The 20,763-nt window shown below is 41.2% G+C and overlaps 1 protein-coding gene across 1 annotated transcript in view; it reads left to right on the top strand.

Moving 5' to 3' along the window:
• PLXNC1 (plexin C1) overlaps window positions 1-20,763 on the top strand; it is a 449,291-nt gene that overhangs the window by 208,923 nt on the left and 219,605 nt on the right. Inside the window, exons 8-9 of the mRNA XM_069229118.1 lie at window positions 7,256-7,358; window positions 7,444-7,521. Coding sequence (XP_069085219.1) covers window positions 7,256-7,358; window positions 7,444-7,521 — 181 coding nt within the window. The remainder of the gene's footprint in view (window positions 1-7,255; window positions 7,359-7,443; window positions 7,522-20,763) is intronic.

Raw genomic sequence — 20,763 nt, 5'->3', positions numbered from 1 at the left:
TTCAACCACTTCTCAAACACAAGACTGTCTTGATAAAAACAGACAATATGATGACCATGTTTTACCTAAAGAAACAAGGCGGGACACATTCATCTCAACTGTCCCTTCTAGCCCAAACAATATGGAAATGGGCAATTCACAATCACATTCATCTACTAGCAGAATACATCCCAATAATACACAATCAGCTAGCGGATCTCCTAAGCAGAACAAACCAACAGATATACGAATGGGAGAGTCACTCTCGGGTACTTCATCAGTACTTTCAAAAGTGGGGTACACCACAAATAGACCTATTTGCAACAAGCGAAAACGCAAAATGCCAAAACTTCGCATCCAGACACCCACACCCTCTGTCCAAGGGCAATGCTCTGTGGATCAACTGGTCATGACAACATAGGTACACAACACTCCTAGACCTGTCAGTAGTACCTCACTACAAACCTCCGAACAGACCGGATTTACTAACACAAAACAAAGGACAAATCAGACACCCAAATCTCAGTGCTCTCAACTTAGCGATTTGGCTCCTGAAGTAATAGAATTTGGATACTTGAAACTCCCATTAGAATACATGGAAGTTCTCAAACAAGCGTGCAAGCCTACAACTAGACAATGCTATGCTAACAAATGGAGACAATTTGTTTATTATTGTCAATCTAAAAATACTGACCCACTTACAGCATCAATACAAGATGATGTATGCTACCTACTTCATTTACATTAGTCAAATTTAGCTTTCTCATCTATTAAAATGCATCTTACTCCAATATCAGCATATTTGCAGACTATACAACATACTTCTCTCTCTTTAGAGTTCCAGTTATCAAAGCCTTCATAGAAGGACTGAAATGTGTTATTCCACCTAGAACACCACCTGTTCCTGCTTGGAATCTGAATATTGTACTCACAAGACTAATGGGCCCACCTTTTGAACCCATGCATTCCTGTGAGATTCAATTTCTAACCTGGAAAGTTCCTTTCCTAGTAGCAATTACTTCATTAAGAAGAGTTAGTGAAATACAAGCATTCACTCTTGAGGAACCTTTTTTCCAAGTACACAAACATAAAGTTTTTCTTAGAACTAATCCAAAATTTCTGCCAAAGGTTGTATCACCTTTTCCCATATACCAAACAGTGGAATTGCCAGTGTTCTTCTCACAGTCAGATTCAACCGCAGAAAGAGCCCTTCACACTCTTGACCTTAAAAGAGCTCTAATGTATTATGTGGATAGAACAAAAGAATTTAGGAAAACTAAACAGCTTTTTGTTGCCTTTCAACAACCACATAACGGTAATCCTATCTCTAAACAAGGATTAGATAGATGGATTGTTAAATGTATTCAAACATGCTACATTAAGGTAAAAAGATAACTTTTAATCACACCTAAAGCTCATTCCACTAGGACAAAAGGTGCATCTATGGCATTTTTAGGAAACATAACAATGGCAGACATATGCAAAGCTGCCACATGGTCTACACTACATACATTTACAAAGCATTACTGTGTAGATGTATTTTCAAAGCAACAGGCCAATGTTGGTCAAGCTGTCTTAAGAACATTATTTCAAACAACTTCAACTCCTACATGCTAGATACCACATTTTTTGGGGAGAGTAACCACTTTGTAGTCTATGCATAGCATGTGTATCTGCAGCTAGACATGCCATCGAACGGAAAATGTCACTTACCCAGTGTACATCTGTTCGTGGCATGTAGTGCTGCAGATTCACATGCACCCTCCCTCCTCCCCGGAAGCCTGTAGTTGTTGCTGTTTTCTTATTTGTACAGATGTATATACATTTACATTTGCATGATCATCTATTTTTACTTACTATTTTTATATAACATATATAATCTTACACTCTATCACTCCTTCCTACACCTTTTTGTGGGAAAACAATCTAACAACGGAGTCAATGCTGATGCGCAGTATGACCGAGAGGAGGAGTCACTCGATCCATGACTCCGAAAAGACTTCTTCAAAGAAAACAACTTGTAACAGTCTGAGCCCAACACTAGATGGCGGAAGCAACGCATAGCATGTGAATCTGCAGCACTACATGCCACAAACAGATGTACACTGGGTAAGTGACATTTTCCATATATCTATATATATATATATGTTTATCCGTCTATTGCACACAAAATATCTTTACATAATATAAAATATAAATATTTCCAGTAAACACTTCTCAAAAATTCTTAATTACGAAAAATTCATTATTATGAACCCCAAACCCCAATCTCAACCATGCATACCTATCTCATACACATCTAAAATTCATACACGGTTCAAATGATCTCCTTTTGTCACCCGGTAAGGAGAGTACATGTAGATTTCTTCCATGAGACTGGGTCTTAGGCCCTAGACCACACTAAATGAAATGGTTGATGCATGTTTAAGTGGCTATAATTTTAGTGTAACCTTCTTCAGGACCAGCAAATACAAAAGAAAAGAGATTTCTTCTGCTTGCTGGTTAGGATGTGTGAAATATCTGAATAATGTAAAGCAATTGTTTTTCAAAACATTTATGGATCGTTGGTTACATAGCTTTACAAAATGATTTCCTTTACTAAACCCACTCCAGTAAAATATATTTTTATATCTTGCAGATGTGATTCATATTTATTAGCAGTGCTGATAACTATCCAAGTGTGGTAAAACATGCGTACTAATGCTCAGTTATACCCACTGCCACTGGTACTATGTAGCAGGGGAGGTCCAAATTATGCGTTAGGGTTGAGTAAATTGTGCGGCAAGAAAAGGCAAATTATGAAGCATAATGCAGACCATTTTCTTATAGTATTACTTAATTATTTTGTCATTTTCAAACTTGTTAACATTGTTTGGGCATTGCTGGATCTCATTAGTACCAGTTAACACCCAAACATAGCAGTATAACAACAAAAATATAGGGGGTTATTCTAACTTTGGAGGAGTGTTAATTCGTCCCAAAAGTGACGGTAAAGTGACGGATATACCACCAGCCGTATTATGAGTTCCATAGGATATAATGGACTCGTAATACGGCTGGTGGTAAATCCGTCACTTTTCCGTCACTTTTGGGACGGATTAACACCTCCTCCAAAGTTAGAATAACCCCCATAATTTTGCAAAGCTCCTTCAACTGCACAGCAATTTTTTTAACTTTTGAACCATTTGAGATACAAAATATGTTTTTTTAATTAAAATCTGACGATTATGGGGCAGATGTTTGATTATGTGGCAAGTGTGGCAAATCTATAACTATGCGAAAATTGCTGCAACCGCACAATCACATCATTTCAGTGGCCCTAGCTATACTTGTGCATGCATATATATAACAGTGACCATGGATGTATGACCTTGTGTGAGCTGTGACATTAACCATCCATACAACACTTATTGTGAAACCTTCCAAACACTGTCCTGCACATCTCTTGCGGTTCATAATCGCTCAGTGAGTACTAACAGTTTGTCCACATCATCTAACTGCATACCATTCCTCAAAGGTGTTAAGGTGGTATACATATGGGGTTTTATACTTTCATGATGCTCCAATTAATTCCTTTGCTCTGATCAGGTAGACCTCAAATGAGTCTAGCAGTGTTTCCCAAACTGTGGGTTGTAACCCACTGGTGGGTCAGGGGCAGATTTTTGATGGGTTGCAAAAGTGAAAGTAATAAAAAAAAGATGCCCTAAATTCTGTATTTATCTTACCACGTTCATTGCTTTTTAAAGACACAGGTCAAATGTCAGACTACAAATTGCTGCTTATTTTTTAATTTTGGGACTGTGGTTAACAAACTCTTCTCATGCAGCATGTCATTTTTTTGTAACACACAACAAAATGTAAATACCTCTAAATGAACAGTACACATTCAGCAGTTGGGAAAACAAAAATGAAGCACATTTGTTGTAATTCTGAATTGTGATGGAAACAATTTTAATAGGATCAGAACAAATCAAGACACTTTACTTGGTGTTGCACAAATAATAATTATCCACTGAAACTTGGTTTCCCCACTTTATCATTTGTGTGTGCAATATAGTTGTATTAGTTCAAATGTACATCTGTGCACTTTTAGTGGCCATTTCAATTGAACATGTGCTGCCTGTAAATTACAGTGGATTACTGCACAGTGCTTTAGTTACATTAAAATCATCACCCTCTTCATGTCCATTAAAACTAGGTGGGTTGTCACAACAGTTAGTCATGCTAAAAGGTGAGTCATGATTGCAAAAAGGTTGGGAAGCACTGATGTACAGGGTCAAGGAGTCATTATTTTTATCCTCATATAATAACTAGTAACTATAAAATAAAGGTGTTCTACCTCAGTTTGAACTGAAATTGTCTCAAAAATCTTCTATTTATTGAGAATTCCAAAAACATCAAATATTTCACTGTGTCTAATCCTAGTAGCACTGTGTATATTAGAAAAAGCTCTACACCAATACCTCATTTGGCAAGGATATCAGAACATTATGAGGATCTGCAAATATGGCCAACTTAGTCAAAGTGCAAATCTGCTCTTTCTAATGCATCAAATTAATTTTCTGAGAGATTACACTAGTGCTTCCTCCAAGTACCTGTTTGACACATCTATAAATGCTCTCATCTTAACATTAGGTCATCTATCACATGTATGACAATCTGTTACAGTGTATCCCCAATCCATTCTTCAGATGGTTCCTGTTAGCACCATACTTTATTTTGCCAAAGCTCCTTAAATCAGCTACAGACCGTAACTTTCTAAGGTATCAACCAATATAGTGATGTGTTCGAATTATATTTGAACAAAAATCCAAACTAGCAAACATATGCAGCGAATGTGAAAAAGACCACAATCCTCTTTAAATACTATGACTGCCAGAATGCACTCAACATTACTAAACACTCGCTAAATGAGATACATTGTATTATGCCTCAGACTGCTCAACACCAATCACACTGGTCAAACAATGGTCAAAAGTGCATCAACGGACACCTCTTAAGTACCGCCAGATCAAGCAGACTAACCCTGTCAATAAAGATCCAGTTATTAAACTTTGAAATTTCTAACAATCTTGGGAGAGTTTCACCCATAGTGGACTGAAAGACAGCACGTCAGTGATGATTACGTCTCCTCAGTAAGGGACCCAAAGGCACATGCAGACCTCCTGAATAACTGGTGAAAAGTCAGCTGCCATCTTGGAAATGTTTAATGCCCTATAAAGTTTAGCAAATACAATTTGACCCACATCAAATAATTTCTCTCATACAATATATTGTTATTGCCAATCAACTATTTTCAAAGAAGTTTACATTTCATTGTTAATTTCTATCTCCTAACTCTGCCATCCCACACAAGTGTTTTATTCACTTTGGTAAGACAAGTATGATGTGGCTGCCATGTTATGCTGTCTCTAAGATATGCACGGTTACCTAAACTTAATTGTAACAGTATTATAGGGGCACTGAGTCCTTAAAATGAGGATGATTGTCTCTTCTCAAGATCTCCCTGCCAGGGATCTGATCAGCTGTGGAAATACTAAGGCCCATATTTATACTTTTTTAGCGTCTCATTTGCGCCGCTTTTTGATGCAAAATTGGCGCAAACTTACCAAATACAACTGTATTTTGTAAGTTTGCGCCGATTTTGCGACAAAAAGTGGCGCAGAAAAAAGTATAAATATGGGCCTAAGCTTATACATGGATCCTTATTCGATCTTCCTAAGTGGTGAGATCACCAATGTTCTTGTGTATATCAAATAAAGCAGGGCTAGTGAGTCTAGACAGAATAAACTCTTTTGAAAAAAATGTGTATTACAAGGTAACAATTTTGTATTTACATTTTGAGGGACATATTCAGTGCACTGGAAGTCAGGGCGCTGGAAGTCAGAGCCATTCATAAAGTACATCAGGTAAAAGTGTCCATTTGCTTAGAAAATCCTGATAAATCTGCTACTGCGGTGGAGATATTCAATCACTTCCTTAGCCTTCCAAACGTAATAGAGCCATTCTACCCAACTCTTGAGGAGTCTCTCCATAGGTCACGTCAATTCCCAAATGATTTTCTCATTCAGACCTTTGCAAAAGAGTTTTAAGGTAAATGCCCAAAAGGTCTCTCCCTCACTACATTTCTCTAGAGTCTTTATATTTCAACCTCCTTTCATTGTCTCAAGGATCAGCTACTTTAAATGTATTTCTCCATTTCCATAGTCAATACAGTGGAGTACAAGAGGGGCCTGTAATTTATTTTGTACATACTGATGATTTGTGGTCCTCAAATCTGATGCAGAATTCCCCACCTGTTTCTTCTACTCCATCACACCTGCATTTTCTCTGACTCATTAGGGTCAGTATGGTACGAGGCAGGCAACACAGAAATGTTCCAGATGAACTTCTGTTGAAAAGTCACACTTTCGCCACACAGCGGGGGACTTTGATTCCGCAAATGGTCTGCCGCAAGGAGGGTGGAGACACTACTTCATTGCCCCAGCAGGCAGGCTGACCATTCACTGGAGTCTAAATAACTTTCTGAAATTCTTGGGTGAAAGAAGTTCTACCTCTGTCTGTTTTGAAAAACAAATTCAGAAGACGTCATCAATGGTTCTCCATCACTTTACCCTTTCGTTTGGTAATCATCCAAAGAGTGCTAGGACTGTATTGTTATGTCAAACTATGGGCCTTAACAAAAACTCAAATGCGTGAAAGAAAGAACTGGTACATTTTATTCAAAGGGTAAATCTGGCAAACCCTATAGTCAAGTTTAAACTATATGATTGTGTAAAAAACAAAGTAGTTATTTTTTGCACCCAAATAGTGAAATTTTCTATATCAAGAAGTGCACGAGTATTTTCAGTACAGTCTTATCCACTCCATTTTCTTCATCTGTCTAAACTTACCACATCGTCTTTCCTTTGATCACTCTTGCCCTGCACATTTTCTTGTTTAATGTAATTGACAATTCTTTAGGTTCGAACAGTCTCTTTCCATGTAGAGTCAAGGTTATTGTCTATCTCACGTTAATGTCTACCATTGCCTTTCAGTCGTTTACTTTTTTGTTCTTTCATATTTTAGGATAGATGTTTTGTGAGGTCATTCATTACTTGAAAGGTGATGTCTACTGGTGGCTTCCTTTAGTTCCACATCAGTCTATCTTGAGTCTTTTCTCTTTTAGCCACCTTTTATCACATGGCATCATATTGCATCTGTCCCTCTAACAGTTGCCCTTTATGTTTCACCTCCTAGCGCCAAAGTAATACATATATCGCTTTTCTCCTAACAGTTGCACGGAGTGTGTTCGCAGCGGCTGTGTCTGGTGTAAAACTGAGTCAATGTGCCGATCACCAGTAGCATCATGCACACCTCAGAATGATGCTGCAGAACAGGTAGAGCCTTTTACTTTTACCTTGGAAGATTTTCATCCACCTTTTGTGCACATTTTGACAGTAGATGCATTGTGTCTGTTTTCAGTTTGATTGCAGTAAAATCGGAACAGACCAGAAACAAACATCCAGTTCTCCTAACATCGGAAATGCAACTGCATTCCAGGTAAGCTAGTATTCTACACTTTGGATTGATATATTTTCTCTCGTTATTTTTTTATCAAGTGACTTATTGGTCATCCCATCTCATTTTTCTAGTTATTCAACCATATTTCTCTAATTCCAAGTAGGTAGGATTGTATGGGCCATGTGAGGTAAACAGTTTTGTAATTGACTTTGTCAGTTGTATTGTATTTTATGTGGTTGTATGATTTCATCAGATTTAAATTTGTGGTAGAAAATGGTAGGTACACTAGTAATCTGTTGTGTAAAATGTTATTTGTTGAAATTCATGTTAAGCAGCAAAGAAAAACGCTTTATGTGGTGCCATATGGTGCAAAACGAACCACTGTTCAGTTTACTGAAGACCCGTGAAAACATTGCCAACGAGTGTACCCACTAGCAAATATGTTTTTAAATGTGAATATAATTAATGTGTTATAATACAAAGGTACAAAATCCCCATGTTCCTTTTGATCAGGGCCACTGGAATTATGGGACAGGGAAGGACCAAATTATGTGACAGGGTGGCTAAATGTTGCGGCAAGAAAAAGCAGATTAGGCGGCGCAATCTAGTACATTTTGTGATAGTATTACTTTCATATTTTGTCATGTTTTACACAGGTTAACCCTATATGGTCAAAGGTTTCACCTAATAGTACCATTCTAACACCCAAATACACAATAAGAAGTAGAAAGTGGACCAGCAAACCTTTGATCCTTTTGAGCTAGAAACATTTTTTTCATAAAAATCTGCAGTTTGTGCAGCAGATGATGGATTATGTGGCAAATGCAGCAAATCCAGCTAACTATGTGGAAACACAGTGACTGCAAAATTGCACAATTCCAGGGACCCTGCCTCTGATTCAGTGAGAGACCGTCTCATACTCATTTAAATAGGACTTCACCCAATCTTATGCATGGTGAAACAGCATCAATGAGCTATAATAGGATCATTTTTATTTATTGGTAGTCACAGCCCACGCCGGCTTCTACACATAAACCAGATGGAATAAAAATCCCAAATCAAGGTCACCAAAAATACAACAATAGAAATTGCTCTTATTGAAGGGGGAGCAGTGGGTAGAGGGGACACCTGCTTTCAAGAGTCCTCCTCAGCACCTAATGCCAGACAGCAGCTTCAGCTACATGGGAAATACCACTTGATTGATTACCACACCAGTTATACTGAATCTGCCCGCATCCACGTGTGTTCTTGGACATGTGCATCTGAACTAAATGTGAACTAAAGGGAAAACAATGGCGATTGTACTGGATCATTACAAACACTATTGAACAAATTAAAAGTATCATTTTATAATGTTAAAATCTGTTTCAGGGTGGGTGTAAAATATATATATAGTATCACTTTCTTGTTTTGTCATGTTTTACACAGGTTAACCCTTTATGTTCAAAGGTTTCACCTTAGAGTACCAGTTTAACACCCAAGTACACAATAAAAAGTATATATATGTATATATATATATATATATATATATATATATATATATATATATATATATATACGTCAAACAAAATCCATCTTTCTTTTGCATTCTTGTGCACAAAAATGCAAAGTTGATCTACCAGTGAGACACACAAACTAGCATTTGGAGGACATGGATATTGGCCATTGGGAAAAAATAATAATCTCAGTTTTATTAACAATAACTATAATTGTTTCTGGTCACTTTGGCTTCATACATCACACAATCCTACTAAAAGTGACTAGAAAGCCCATAGAATAAACTAGATGCATATGTGCATTTTTAGATTTACTCTATGTACAATGGAAAGACCCATTTATGGTTACATACTAATAGAAATCTAGAATCAAATACCTAATGAATAGAGTGCGTCTTAATCTACAAAATTTGTCTTGTATGTTGTCTGGCTCACAAAATCAAACTGGCCCAACAAGTCAAACAAAAACTGCCCGCTGAAACGCCTACCTGAGCTCCCCGGCTGAGAGCTTTGGGATTTGTTTCACTCCCCCTGGTCTGGATACTCGTCGCAGCTGCCGAGGCAGCGTATGAGCGCAAGAAGATGCTCGTGGACCAAAGAGGAGTCCGGGGCGGCTAATTGGATTCGAGCCACCCTGGAGCTCTGAAGATGTCGCCGGGCAGCGTCACACGTTCCCCTCCGGTGGAACGTTGGCAGAGGCAGCACCAGCTGCTCTGCAGTTTCACGTGTGAGAGCAGCGTCTCTGGGGCTTTCAGAGTTACAGGAGCCAGTGCAAGGAGTAAGGAAGCCGGTTTTGGAGGCTGGGACGCTCACCTCAATCCCTCCACCGGTAAGAAGTTCCTTAGCCACTACAGCTGGACTCACAGGAGGTGCAAGTAAGGGCAAAACCTTGTGTATGAACCAGGACAGTGCAGGGGTTCAGAAATCTGAGAACATACGAGGCGATCTTTACAAGAAGGAGGTGGATCGTAATATTAAAAAAACTAAAATAAAGCAGAGATCTGCTAAAACCAGTACTAGGATTACCCCCTCTCTACGGGCATATTTTAGAACTCTCCCGATAGTGTCTACTACTCTTGATTTATCAATGAGTCAGGATAAGGTTAGGGAGGGGGCGTCCGCACCCATTTCTTTACTAGACTTAAACCCTAACCTACCTTTGGTTTTGCACCCTAGGTCCCAGGAGGCAAATGAGGCTAGGGAGGATATTTTTGGGACACAGGAAATCTTGCACCATCTAGCAGGGGCAGAAATTGTAGAGCCCTTACAAATATCGGACAATCAAGCCCAGACTACAGTATCAGAGCCTAGTGCCTTGGAAAGTATGCTTGCCTAACTGACGGAAAGTATAAAAAAGAGCTTTTTAACCTCAGATGGAAATCAAGCAGAAATAAGATTAGCTTGTGAATCTTTGGAGCAAAAAATAGATCTTTTGGCACTGAGAACTCAGGCCCTTGAAGAGTCGGTTGAGACTATGGGAGAGGACTTGAGGAAGAAGAAGGAAGAGATTCAACAGTTAAAAGGGACAGAACGGGACCTGCAGGAGAAACTGGAATATTTAGAAAATAACTCAAGAAGGAATAATCTTAGAATTTTAAATGTCCCAGAGGGAGTGGAAGGGTCGGATTTGAAGAACAATATAGCTTCTCTTTTTAAAAATGTAATCCCTTTGGATGAGACAGAGGTTCATATTATCAATGATATCCAGAGAGTGCATCGCAATCTTTTTAGGAGGAATCCGAATACCAAGAAACCGCTGAGGATCTTGGTGAATTTTCAAACTTACATGCTGAAAGAAAAAATTCTCGGAGAGGTATTAGATCTCGGATCCCTGGAGAGTGGAGAAATGAAATTTGAAATTAGGTCTGACCTCTCTAGATTAACACTGAACAGGCAATGGGAGCTAGGAAACGTTTGGAGAAATTAAAAAATGTGGGTGCGGTAGCTCGATTAAAATTTCCAGCTAATTAGCGCATGATGTTTAACAACAAAATGTATAACATTAGAGATCCAGCTGCGGCGGATTACCTGATAGAAACTATAAGGAAGGGGAATATGGTTTAAGGAAGCCGGGGAGCTCATTGCGTTTCTAAAAATTGGGCCTATGGGTCTATTAATGGTGGTGGGGGTTCTCCCAGGGAGGGTGGGCAGGAGCACAACAGGGGGGTTTTGGGGTGCACTAAGGGGGAGGCATGCAGAAAAAAAAAATAAGTAACCTCATACACCTCAGATTTATTTTTACCTGGATAAGAGCCAGGGGGTCCAGGGAGGCAGGAAGGGACTGGTACAATTGATGTCATGGAATGTTAATGGGTTGCGTGTGAGAGCTCGGGCGAGGAGAGTTCTGCAATTTCCTAGGGATTCCCCAGCCCATATTATAGTTCTACAGGAAACACACTTAACTGAAGATGAAAGCGTAACTCTGTTTAGAACACAGAAATGGATAGGGGACTTTGTTACTACCAAGCACAATTTTAACACGGATGGAGTGGCAATTCTAGTTAAGCGTCAGTTGAATGTCATTCTATCCAAGGTGTTAACGGATAGGTTAGGGAGATGGATTATACTTAGACTGCAGCTGGGTGGTAGGGCATTTACATTGGTAGGATACTATGGTCCCAACTGCGATGACCTAGAACCTCTTAGAGCGTTTTTTTCTCATCTTTTGAGTTTCTCAGATTCAGTTATTATGATGGGTGACTTTAACGTGATTCTAGACAATAGGCTTGACAGGTCAGCAAAATCTAGGTCGGTGGGGACTCCAAAGTCGCAGCAATATCTAAAATTAATGATGAAGGATTTTAGTTTGTGTGATTTGTGGAGGCAGAGAGCAGGGCAAAAGCAGGAATTTTCATTCCATAATCAAAAGTATGGTCATGCATCGCGGATCGATTATTTTTTAGTGGACTATACTATTTGTGATTTGGTAGAGACTATAGTTTACTCACATGCCCATTTATCAGACCACGCAGCAGTGACATTAAGTTTGAGTTGCCCCTCTGAGGTAGGCGGGGTGAGATGGACTTTTGATCGGACCCTTTTAATGGAAGATGAGGTCATTTGTATTCTCCGGAAGGAGGTTGAGGACTTTTTTAGAGTAAATCAAGGGTCAGCATCAGGAGCTGCTGTATGGGATACTTTCAAGGCAGTAATAAGGGGAAAAGTTACAAGTCTTGTGAGTTACAGGAACAAGAAATATAGAGAAGAAGTGAAATATGTAGAACAGCAAATTGCGTTGCATAATATTTACTACGATAGGGGCGAAGATGAGGCATATTTGAAAAATAAGATTTCCCAGTTAAAATTACAGTTGGAATCTATTTTACAAGCTAGGATTGCCAAGCGATGGGAGGCAAGAGAGCAAATTCACTTTGAATATGGAGAAAACATGGGAAAATTACTAGCTTGGAAGTGTAAAAAGGAGCGAGTGCATAATATGGTTAAGGAACTGGTGGATACTCAGTCAGGGGCTAGTGTTACATCTTCAGAGGCTATAGGGGAGGTTTTCTATAAATTCTTTTCAGAACTTTATACGGAGGAGAGGGAGGTAAGCGAGGAGATGATTGGGAAATGGTTGGAAAATGATATGCCCCCTGCTTGTTGCACAGTAAACACAATGATCTGTCTAGACCTATCACGGAGTGGGAAATAAGAGCAGTGTTAAGAGGAAGTAAAAATGGTAAGGCCCCAGGTCCGGATGGAATTCCAGTTGAGTTTTACAAAGTGTTGGGAGACTCTATATTCCCTTTTCTCTTGCAATTGTTTTCAGAGATTTTTGAGGGTAGTGTCGCTCTGCTGGCTTCCTGATATGAATTGAAGTGTGATTCTTACAGACCTATTTTCTTGTTAAATAGTGATTATAAGCTCTTTGCTAAGATATTGGCGAACAGGTTAAGCATTGGTGTGAGCGATTTGGTTCCTCCGGATCAGAGGGGATTTATCCGGAATAGATTTTTATATGAGCAGACATTTAATTTGATGGGGACCACTGACTTAGCTACTTCTTACCAGGACCCCTTGGCAGTTATAGCAGTAGATGCAAAGAAAGCTTTTGATAGAGTGAATTAGAAATATCTATATAGGGTTCTTGACCATTGTAATTTGGGGCATAAATGTTGTCATCTAATTTTATCTATATATCAGGCACCCGAGGCTAGGCTGTTGGTTAATGGTATGCTAACAGGTTCTTTTAAGATCACTACAGGTACCAGACAGGGTTGCCCTCTCTCTCCTCTGTTATTCAACTTGTACATCGAACCTTTGCCTAGGAGAATTAGGCAGGATTTGAGAATTTCCCCATTTACGAGTAAGGGTTGGGTGATGAAAGTAGCTCTGTTTGCTGATGATCTTCTCATCTACACCTCCGACTTATTGATAACAATGCCTGTTTTGTTGGATATTACGGAAGAATTTGGGAAGATTTCAGGCTATTGTATTAGTTCGGATAAGATCGAAATAATTGTCTGGAATTTGAAGAGTGCAAATTGGCGTACTACGACTTGTATGAGGTATTTAGGATTGTCAGTTGTTCACGATTTGAAACAAATACCCGTAGTAAACATTAGGTCGGTTATAACAGAGTGCAATAAGTTAATGCTCGGTTGGTTACATCTGTGCTCACAGTTATTGGGAGGGTGAATTTGATTAAAATGATAATATTGCCTAAGTTGAACTTTCTTTATAATTCCATTCCTTTAGTTGTGGACAAAAAATTATTGGCTCTGTGTCAACAGAAAATAACCTCCTTTATATGGGCACATAAGGGTCCTAGGATAGCTTGGAAGAAACTGCGTAGAAGAAGAGAAAAGTGGGGTTTGACACTCCCGGATATTCAATACTATGCGTGGGCGTTTCATCTTAAGAATACTAGGATGTTGCTTGCCTCTCCAGATCTGTCAGTAGTGGGCACAATGTTTGATTGTACAGTGGCTACCGAACATTTTTTATATAATTTGGGGATCCCAAATTTTTCAAGAAAGTGAAATTGAAAATACTACAAGATGCGGCTAAAGTCTGGTTTGAGGAGCGTCGAGTGGCGAAGATACCATACTACAGCCTGGGGGCTCCGGTTTGGGATTCCCCAGGTACCCCTGAATGTTTAACAGATGTATTGGCTCGACCTCTTAAGAGGGCAGGAGTTGAAGTGTGGGGGGATCTGATTAGTGCAGGGGCCTTGCTATCTTGGGATGAGCTTACGGAAGTAACAGAGAGATCTCTTTCAAGACTGAAATATGTCCAAATAAGGAATTGGTATTGCGAGCCTATAATCACTCTAGGCCATGCGAATCATCTAGAACAACGGTACTCAAAGTACGGCCCGCGGGCCGCCAGCGGCCCCACGGACCTAGCTTGGTGGCCCGCGAGACGCACACCAAACGCCATATCATAATGGCAGCAGTATGTAAACATAGAAGAGGGCCGCGGGAGCATGCTCCCGCGGCCCTCCTCTATGTTTACATACGGTGGCCATTGTTTATGGCGTTGCCCTGACGATCCTGGAAGCCAAAGCCCCATAAAAGTCAGGGCTTGCAGCTAACTTTTACGGGGCTTTGGTCGTCTGCTTCCTGTCACCGGCTCCACGTCTGCTGCCTGCCTGCCTGCCTGCTGTTCCACATTTGTGGCATCTTTACAGTGCTTTGAGTCAGGTAAGGCTCTTTGGTTATTTATTTATTTGTTTTTAATGTAGTGTGTGTTACTGGGGTAGGCGTGAGAGCAGATTGCGCTGTGTGTGTGCGCTGTGTGTGTGTGTGTTACTGGGGTAGGGGTGAGAGCAGATGGCGCTGTGTGTGTGCGCGCTGTGTGTGTTACTGGGGTAGGGGTGAGAGCAGATGGCGCTGTGTGTGTGCGCGCTGTGTGTGTTACTGGGGTAGGGGTGAGAGCAGATGGCGCTGTGTGTGTGCGCGCAGTGTGTGTTACTGGGCTAGGGGTGGGAGCAGATGGCGCTGTGTGCAGATGGCGCTGTGTGTGTTACTGGGGTAGGGGTGGGAGCAGATGGCGCTGTGTGCAGATGGCGTTGTGTGTGTTAATGAGGTAGGGGTGAGAGTAGATGGCGCTGTGTGTGTTACTGGGGTAGGGGTGAGAGCAGATGGCGCTGTGTGCAGATGGCGCTGTGTGTGTTACTGGGGTAGGGGTGAGAGCAGATGGCGCTGTGTGTGTTACTGGGGTAGGGGTGGGAGCAGATGGTGCTGTGTGCAGATGGCGCTGTGTGTGTTAATGAGGTAGGGGTGAGAGCAGATGGCTCTGTGTGTGTTACTGGGGTAGGGGTGAGAGCAGATGGCGCTGTGTGCAGATGGTGCTGTGTGTGTTACTGGGGTAGGGGTGAGAGCAGATGGCACTGTGTGTGTTACTGGGGTAGGTGTGAGAGCAGATGGCGCTGTGTGTGTGCGCTGTGTGTGTGTTACTGGGGTAGGGGTGAGGGCAGATTGTGCTGTGTGTGTGCGCGCTGTGTGTGTGTGTGTGTGTGTTACTGGGGTAGGGGTGAGAGCAGATGGCGCTGTGTGTGTGCGCGCTGTGTGTGTTACTGGGGTAGGGGTGAGAGCAGATGGCACTGTGTGTGTGCGCGCAGTGTGTGTTACTGGGCTAGGGGTGGGAGCAGATGGCACTGTGTGCAGATGGCGCTGTGTGTGTGTTACTGGGGTAGGGGTGGGAGCAGATGGCGCTGTGTGCAGATGGCGCTGTGTGTGTTAATGAGGTAGGGGTGAGAGCAGATGGCGCTGTGTGTGTTACTGGGGTAGGGGTGAGAGCAGATGGCGCTGTGTGTGTTACTGGGGTAGGGGTGAGAGCAGATGGCGCTGTGTGTGTTACTGGGGTAGGGGTGAGAGAAGATGGCGCTGTTTAGCATTGTTTTGAAAAAGGGGGTGGGGTGGTTGTTCCCCCTCTAAGCCCCGCCCCTCTAAGCCCCGCCCCCCGCTGTCACTTCAGTGCGGCCCTCGGCCGCAAACCATACTGCAATTTTGGCCCCCGAGAAAAAGTTTGTGAGTACCCATGATCTAGAAGATAGTTTGGTAAGGAATCATGAACAAGTACAAAAAGTTTTGAAATGGTATTGGGGAATGTTGGATGTCTTAGAGGGTGACTTTAGATTACCAGTCGATCTTTGGGGGGAAGAGGTCCCTCTTGGGCAGGTGCAGGTATGGTGGGAAATGTCAATGTGGGGGATATTTAAAATTGTTAAACCGGCTTCATTGAGGAGGAACCATCTTTATATGTTGCATAGGGCCTTCTTCTCCCCTGATAGGCTTTCCAAGATGTGGGGAGGCGAAATGTGGTTTGTCAGGTGATTCTGATATTCATATGTTTTTGGACTGCCCAGGGGTGTTTTCTTTTTGGCGGGAAGTATGTATATCTCTTTCAGCTATTATTCGGCAAAATGTCTATCCAACTCTGTCTTTAGTTATTTTTTTGGTATAGGAAGGGGATGAATTAATCAATAAGGATATTAGAACAATATTGTTCTATGCAATACTCTTGGCTAGGAGGGAAATTTGCAGGAAGTGGTTGGTTTCCTCAGCTCCCTTGTACATAGACTGGCTTAACGCTTTGATGGTTACCTCAAGATTGGATGTGGGAGTGAGTAAATTAAATAAGGATAAGAAAATAAAGATCTGGTCACGCTTATGGGAGTGGAAAGACACTGTAGTATAAGGCATTATGTACTCATGAATAACTTGTGTCCTATGATTATGAACTCAGTTACTCTTGTGTCATTGGCATAGATGTTGGTCGAAGTCGGAATAAGAGAGCTCTGTTCTCCCTGGCCTTAGAAATCTCAGTGTATGGTGAACATCGCAAGGGTGTTATGGAGTGGTTTGAAGGCCAGAGGTGTATGAGGACAAAACAAAAAAAAACAAAGTGGAAAAGTGAACTACACAAACTACTGTTTGGAAGACATGGTAACTCACCATTAGAAAAAAAATAACATAATTATTTGAGTTTTTATAACAACAAAGATTGGCTTTCATTCACTTTGGGCTTCATACGTTGCACAATCTTACTAAAAGTAGCAAGGAAGCCAAAAAATAAACTTGACTGCACATGTAAAGTTCTGGAATTACTACATGAACAACTAAAACACACATTTATGGTCAAAATATTATGTGAACAAGTAAACAAATACATAACAAACACAATAAATAAAGAGAAAGAAATCACGTTAAATTTGATTGGCATCCTGTAATTATAGTGAGTACTCCTAAATATAGGAATTCTTTGGATATTAGCTCCCTAATATCTTTCCATCCATTTGACAAATCACCACAAAAGGTTCCAGACCTACAGCATTTTCTACATTTTGACATGATGTAAACTTTTCCAGTGAATCGTTAAGGGGTTTCAAAGATAAAAGCGGTCCCAAAACCCATTTTTCCACTCATGTATTTTCCATAGACTATTGTATTTGATGAAGACGGGTGAATGGATTCATATTAAATTTGGCAGAATTATACATTATTGTGCAGAAATTATTCTTTTTGGTTTCTACAGTTAAGTAGGGTAAGTATTTTTTTTAGTTATAAGGCATTTAAACTTAGTAATGTCCGTCATTGTGGTACATTTTTTGATACTATGGCAGTAAATGGCTGTAAACTTATTTAAAAATATATAAATATTATAAATACATTTCTAATAAAGTGGCAATAGGTAGGGACCTACTTCCTACCTGTATCTAAGGCCCTAACACTGAACTCAGGCAAATTGTAGTAAAAACAATATGGCTGCCTTTTTTATTCTCTTAAAACAGCCATTACCCAATTATATACTGGCTTGTCATCGCCATGTACCACAGTAGACTGCAAAGTTATCACGGTATACCATGACCCTAGATATAACTATGGTCTAGCTGCATGATTGGATTGAAGTACCCTTGAATCATGCATGGTGTTGCATGGGCAATGCAATATTTCCGTCAGGTTAACATTGTACATCTGGAAAACACAAGGCAGCTCAATGTGCTGTTTGCATTACTCTGCACACCATAACCTACATTGCTGCTAAATTTCACATACATCTGTATGCCACACTACTGTAGCCCACCCCACTATTCCCTATTCGACTCTATGCCACTCCACTTTATGCCTTTGCAGTGTACAAGACTCCACGATATGGCACTCTACTCAGTGATGTTACACTGTACGCAACACCACTGTATGCCACTACACTTTATGCTCTTACACTTTTTGCACCTCCTCTTTACTCAAACCTAGGGCACTCCACTGTACGCCACTCCACTGCACGTTACTCCCCTACACGCTATTCCACTCTATGCCATTCTACTGTATGTCAATCCACTCTACTCTATTCCACAGTATGTCACTCAAATCTACAACACTCCACTGTAAACATTTCCACTCTACTGTACTTTACTCCACTCTATGTCCACTCTACTTTACGCCACTGCATTCTATGTTATTCAGTTGAATGCCACTCCAATAGATCCACAAATCAGGATTTAAGGTACTGTGTTCCGCTGGATTAATTGGGTCCCTGCAGCCAAACTGTGTTCCAGCGCAGCCGGTCTGAACTTCCAACATTGACCGGAAATCCACAGTTGCCACTGTGTGCTTTGTGATGCTATTTTAACTTAAATTTGAATATCTCCAGTTCTACTTATTGGACTTTTGTCATCTTGGTCTTGTTTTATTTATTAAAAACGACTCTATTTTTCTAAACAGGTGTGGGATCCTTTTAAGGTGTATTTTCACTGTGCTACTGTTTGAAGTCTTGCATATATACTTTACACATTGCCTCTGCATTAAGCCTGACTGATCCGTGCCAAGCTACTCAAGGGTTGAGCACAGGTTATTTTAGGGTTTGCTTGTGACTTCACCATCAGAATAATTGTGGTGCATGCTTGAGAATGGTTCCATCCCCTTCAAACAGTAACCCAATTTCTTTTAGGTAGTACACCCAGTGGGATAGCAAAGCCCAAGCAAAGGAAATGTGCCAGTGTGTGCTGGTGGGATAGTAAAACAGAGCACTAACTAAGAGGTGAAGGATCCTTTGGATTTCTTGGCCCCAATGCCACTGAATCTGCTGATCCATTGATAAATTGGCCCCTGGTGGGGGAGGGGCAGAGCTAGACTGTTCAAATCTCATCTAAGAAAGGCAAAGTATCCAATTCTAGTACACAGAAATTCACATTGCGCCCCTTCAGCTAAGAAGAGCACATGCTTACCACACATCAAAGCTGTTTGTGGGGATGACATACTTCTGCATTTAATCTGGGCCACCTCTGCAGTAGAAATGTAGACAGGTTATAGGTCAGTTTACTGCGGCTTGGTGTTAATTTTTTAACTGATCATTTATTTTGAGCATTAGTTATAAAATGAGAATAGATGTACACACAACAAATATTGTAGGTGAAGATGTATGCTTGTTTTTTTTAATAGTCATAACCAGAAATATGTCTGAAATTCTTTGTAGGCAACATCTTTTTTTCAGTTGAAGTCCAATGAGTTACAAAAATTTGCAACACATTAAGTGTGATATTCCATGTCAGTGAATGGATCTATGTTTGTGAAAAAACGCTCCAGTCCAGTTTTGCATTTGTACTCCCTGTTACCTTAACCAATCCTTCCTTACCCTCATTGCTGAATAGCAAAATTGTGAAAAGCTGAAGTCTCTGGTCCAGGTGTATGGTGTAATAATCCCACTTTGCTAGAAACACTATGGACTTTACAATGTTTGTGTTCAGCCAAAGCCAATGATGTACCTTTGCAGATGACATAGGCCCTCATTAAAACATTGTGCCGCCAAAAGACCGTCACCGTGGATAACATCCGACTGCCAAATTATGACCACAGCTGGATTTCTGCCACAAGAAGGGTGGAAATCTGGCTGTGGCCATACTGGCGGATGGTGTTAAGGTGGTGCTGTTACCACCAGCAGCACCACGCCAGGAGACTGCCGCCAGCTGTATTATAACAAATAATACGGCCTGGTGGTGTTCTGCTGGGGGGCGCTACTGGCGGTAGGAGCGCCCCGTCCCCTGCCGGAAGACCCCCTGGATGCAAGTAAATTGGGTTTCCGACAGGGGAGAGGGTAGGGGGTGTTTTGTGTGTGTGTGTGTGCATGAATGTGTGAGTTTGTGTGTGAATGCGAATGTGTGTGTAGTGTTGTTTGCGTGTGTGTGTGCATGTGTGAGAATGCGTATATGAATGGAAATGTGAATGCGTGTCTGCGTGTCAGTGTGAATGTGTGGACGGATGTGTGCGAGAATGAATGGATGCATGCGTGTATGCCTGTGTGAGTGAGTGTGTGTATTCGTGGTGGGTGTCTGCCAGTGTGCGTGAATGGGGGGGTGGAGGATTGGAAGGGGGAGCGTTGATGGAGGGGCGTGGGGGCATCTGAGGAGTGTTTGGGGGGTGGGTGGGACTCCTACCAGTGACTGGGAAGGAAATCCATGTCACTGGTAGGGCCTACCACCATGGTTTTTGTGGCGTTCCGAATGCCACAAAAACCATGGCTGTAGGCAGGGTCACAATTCCGCCGGGAGTACATTAGCGGCCACCGGGCTGGAGATTGCTATCTCCAGCCCGGCGGCTGCTACTGCCATGACGGTCAGAGTGGTATATTGGCGGGTTGGCTGCAGCTAACCCGCCAATGTCATAATGTGGCGGTGTTTACCGCCAACCTGTTTGCTGTATTACCACCACATTATCACCGACCGCTGAGGTCATAATGACCCCCATAGTAATTATAGTTTCCATTTTTCCTTTACATATATTATTATTGTTATGATTGTGTGCCTTATACATAATCATGACGTGTCTGAATCTAAATGTTCACC

The sequence above is a fragment of the Pleurodeles waltl genome, chromosome 4_1 (genome assembly GCF_031143425.1).
Source record: "Pleurodeles waltl isolate 20211129_DDA chromosome 4_1, aPleWal1.hap1.20221129, whole genome shotgun sequence".
NCBI classification, from domain to species: Eukaryota; Metazoa; Chordata; class Amphibia; order Caudata; family Salamandridae; genus Pleurodeles; species Pleurodeles waltl.
Note: the sequence above shows the minus strand (reverse complement) of the source record. Positions and strands in the feature narration are given on the sequence as shown.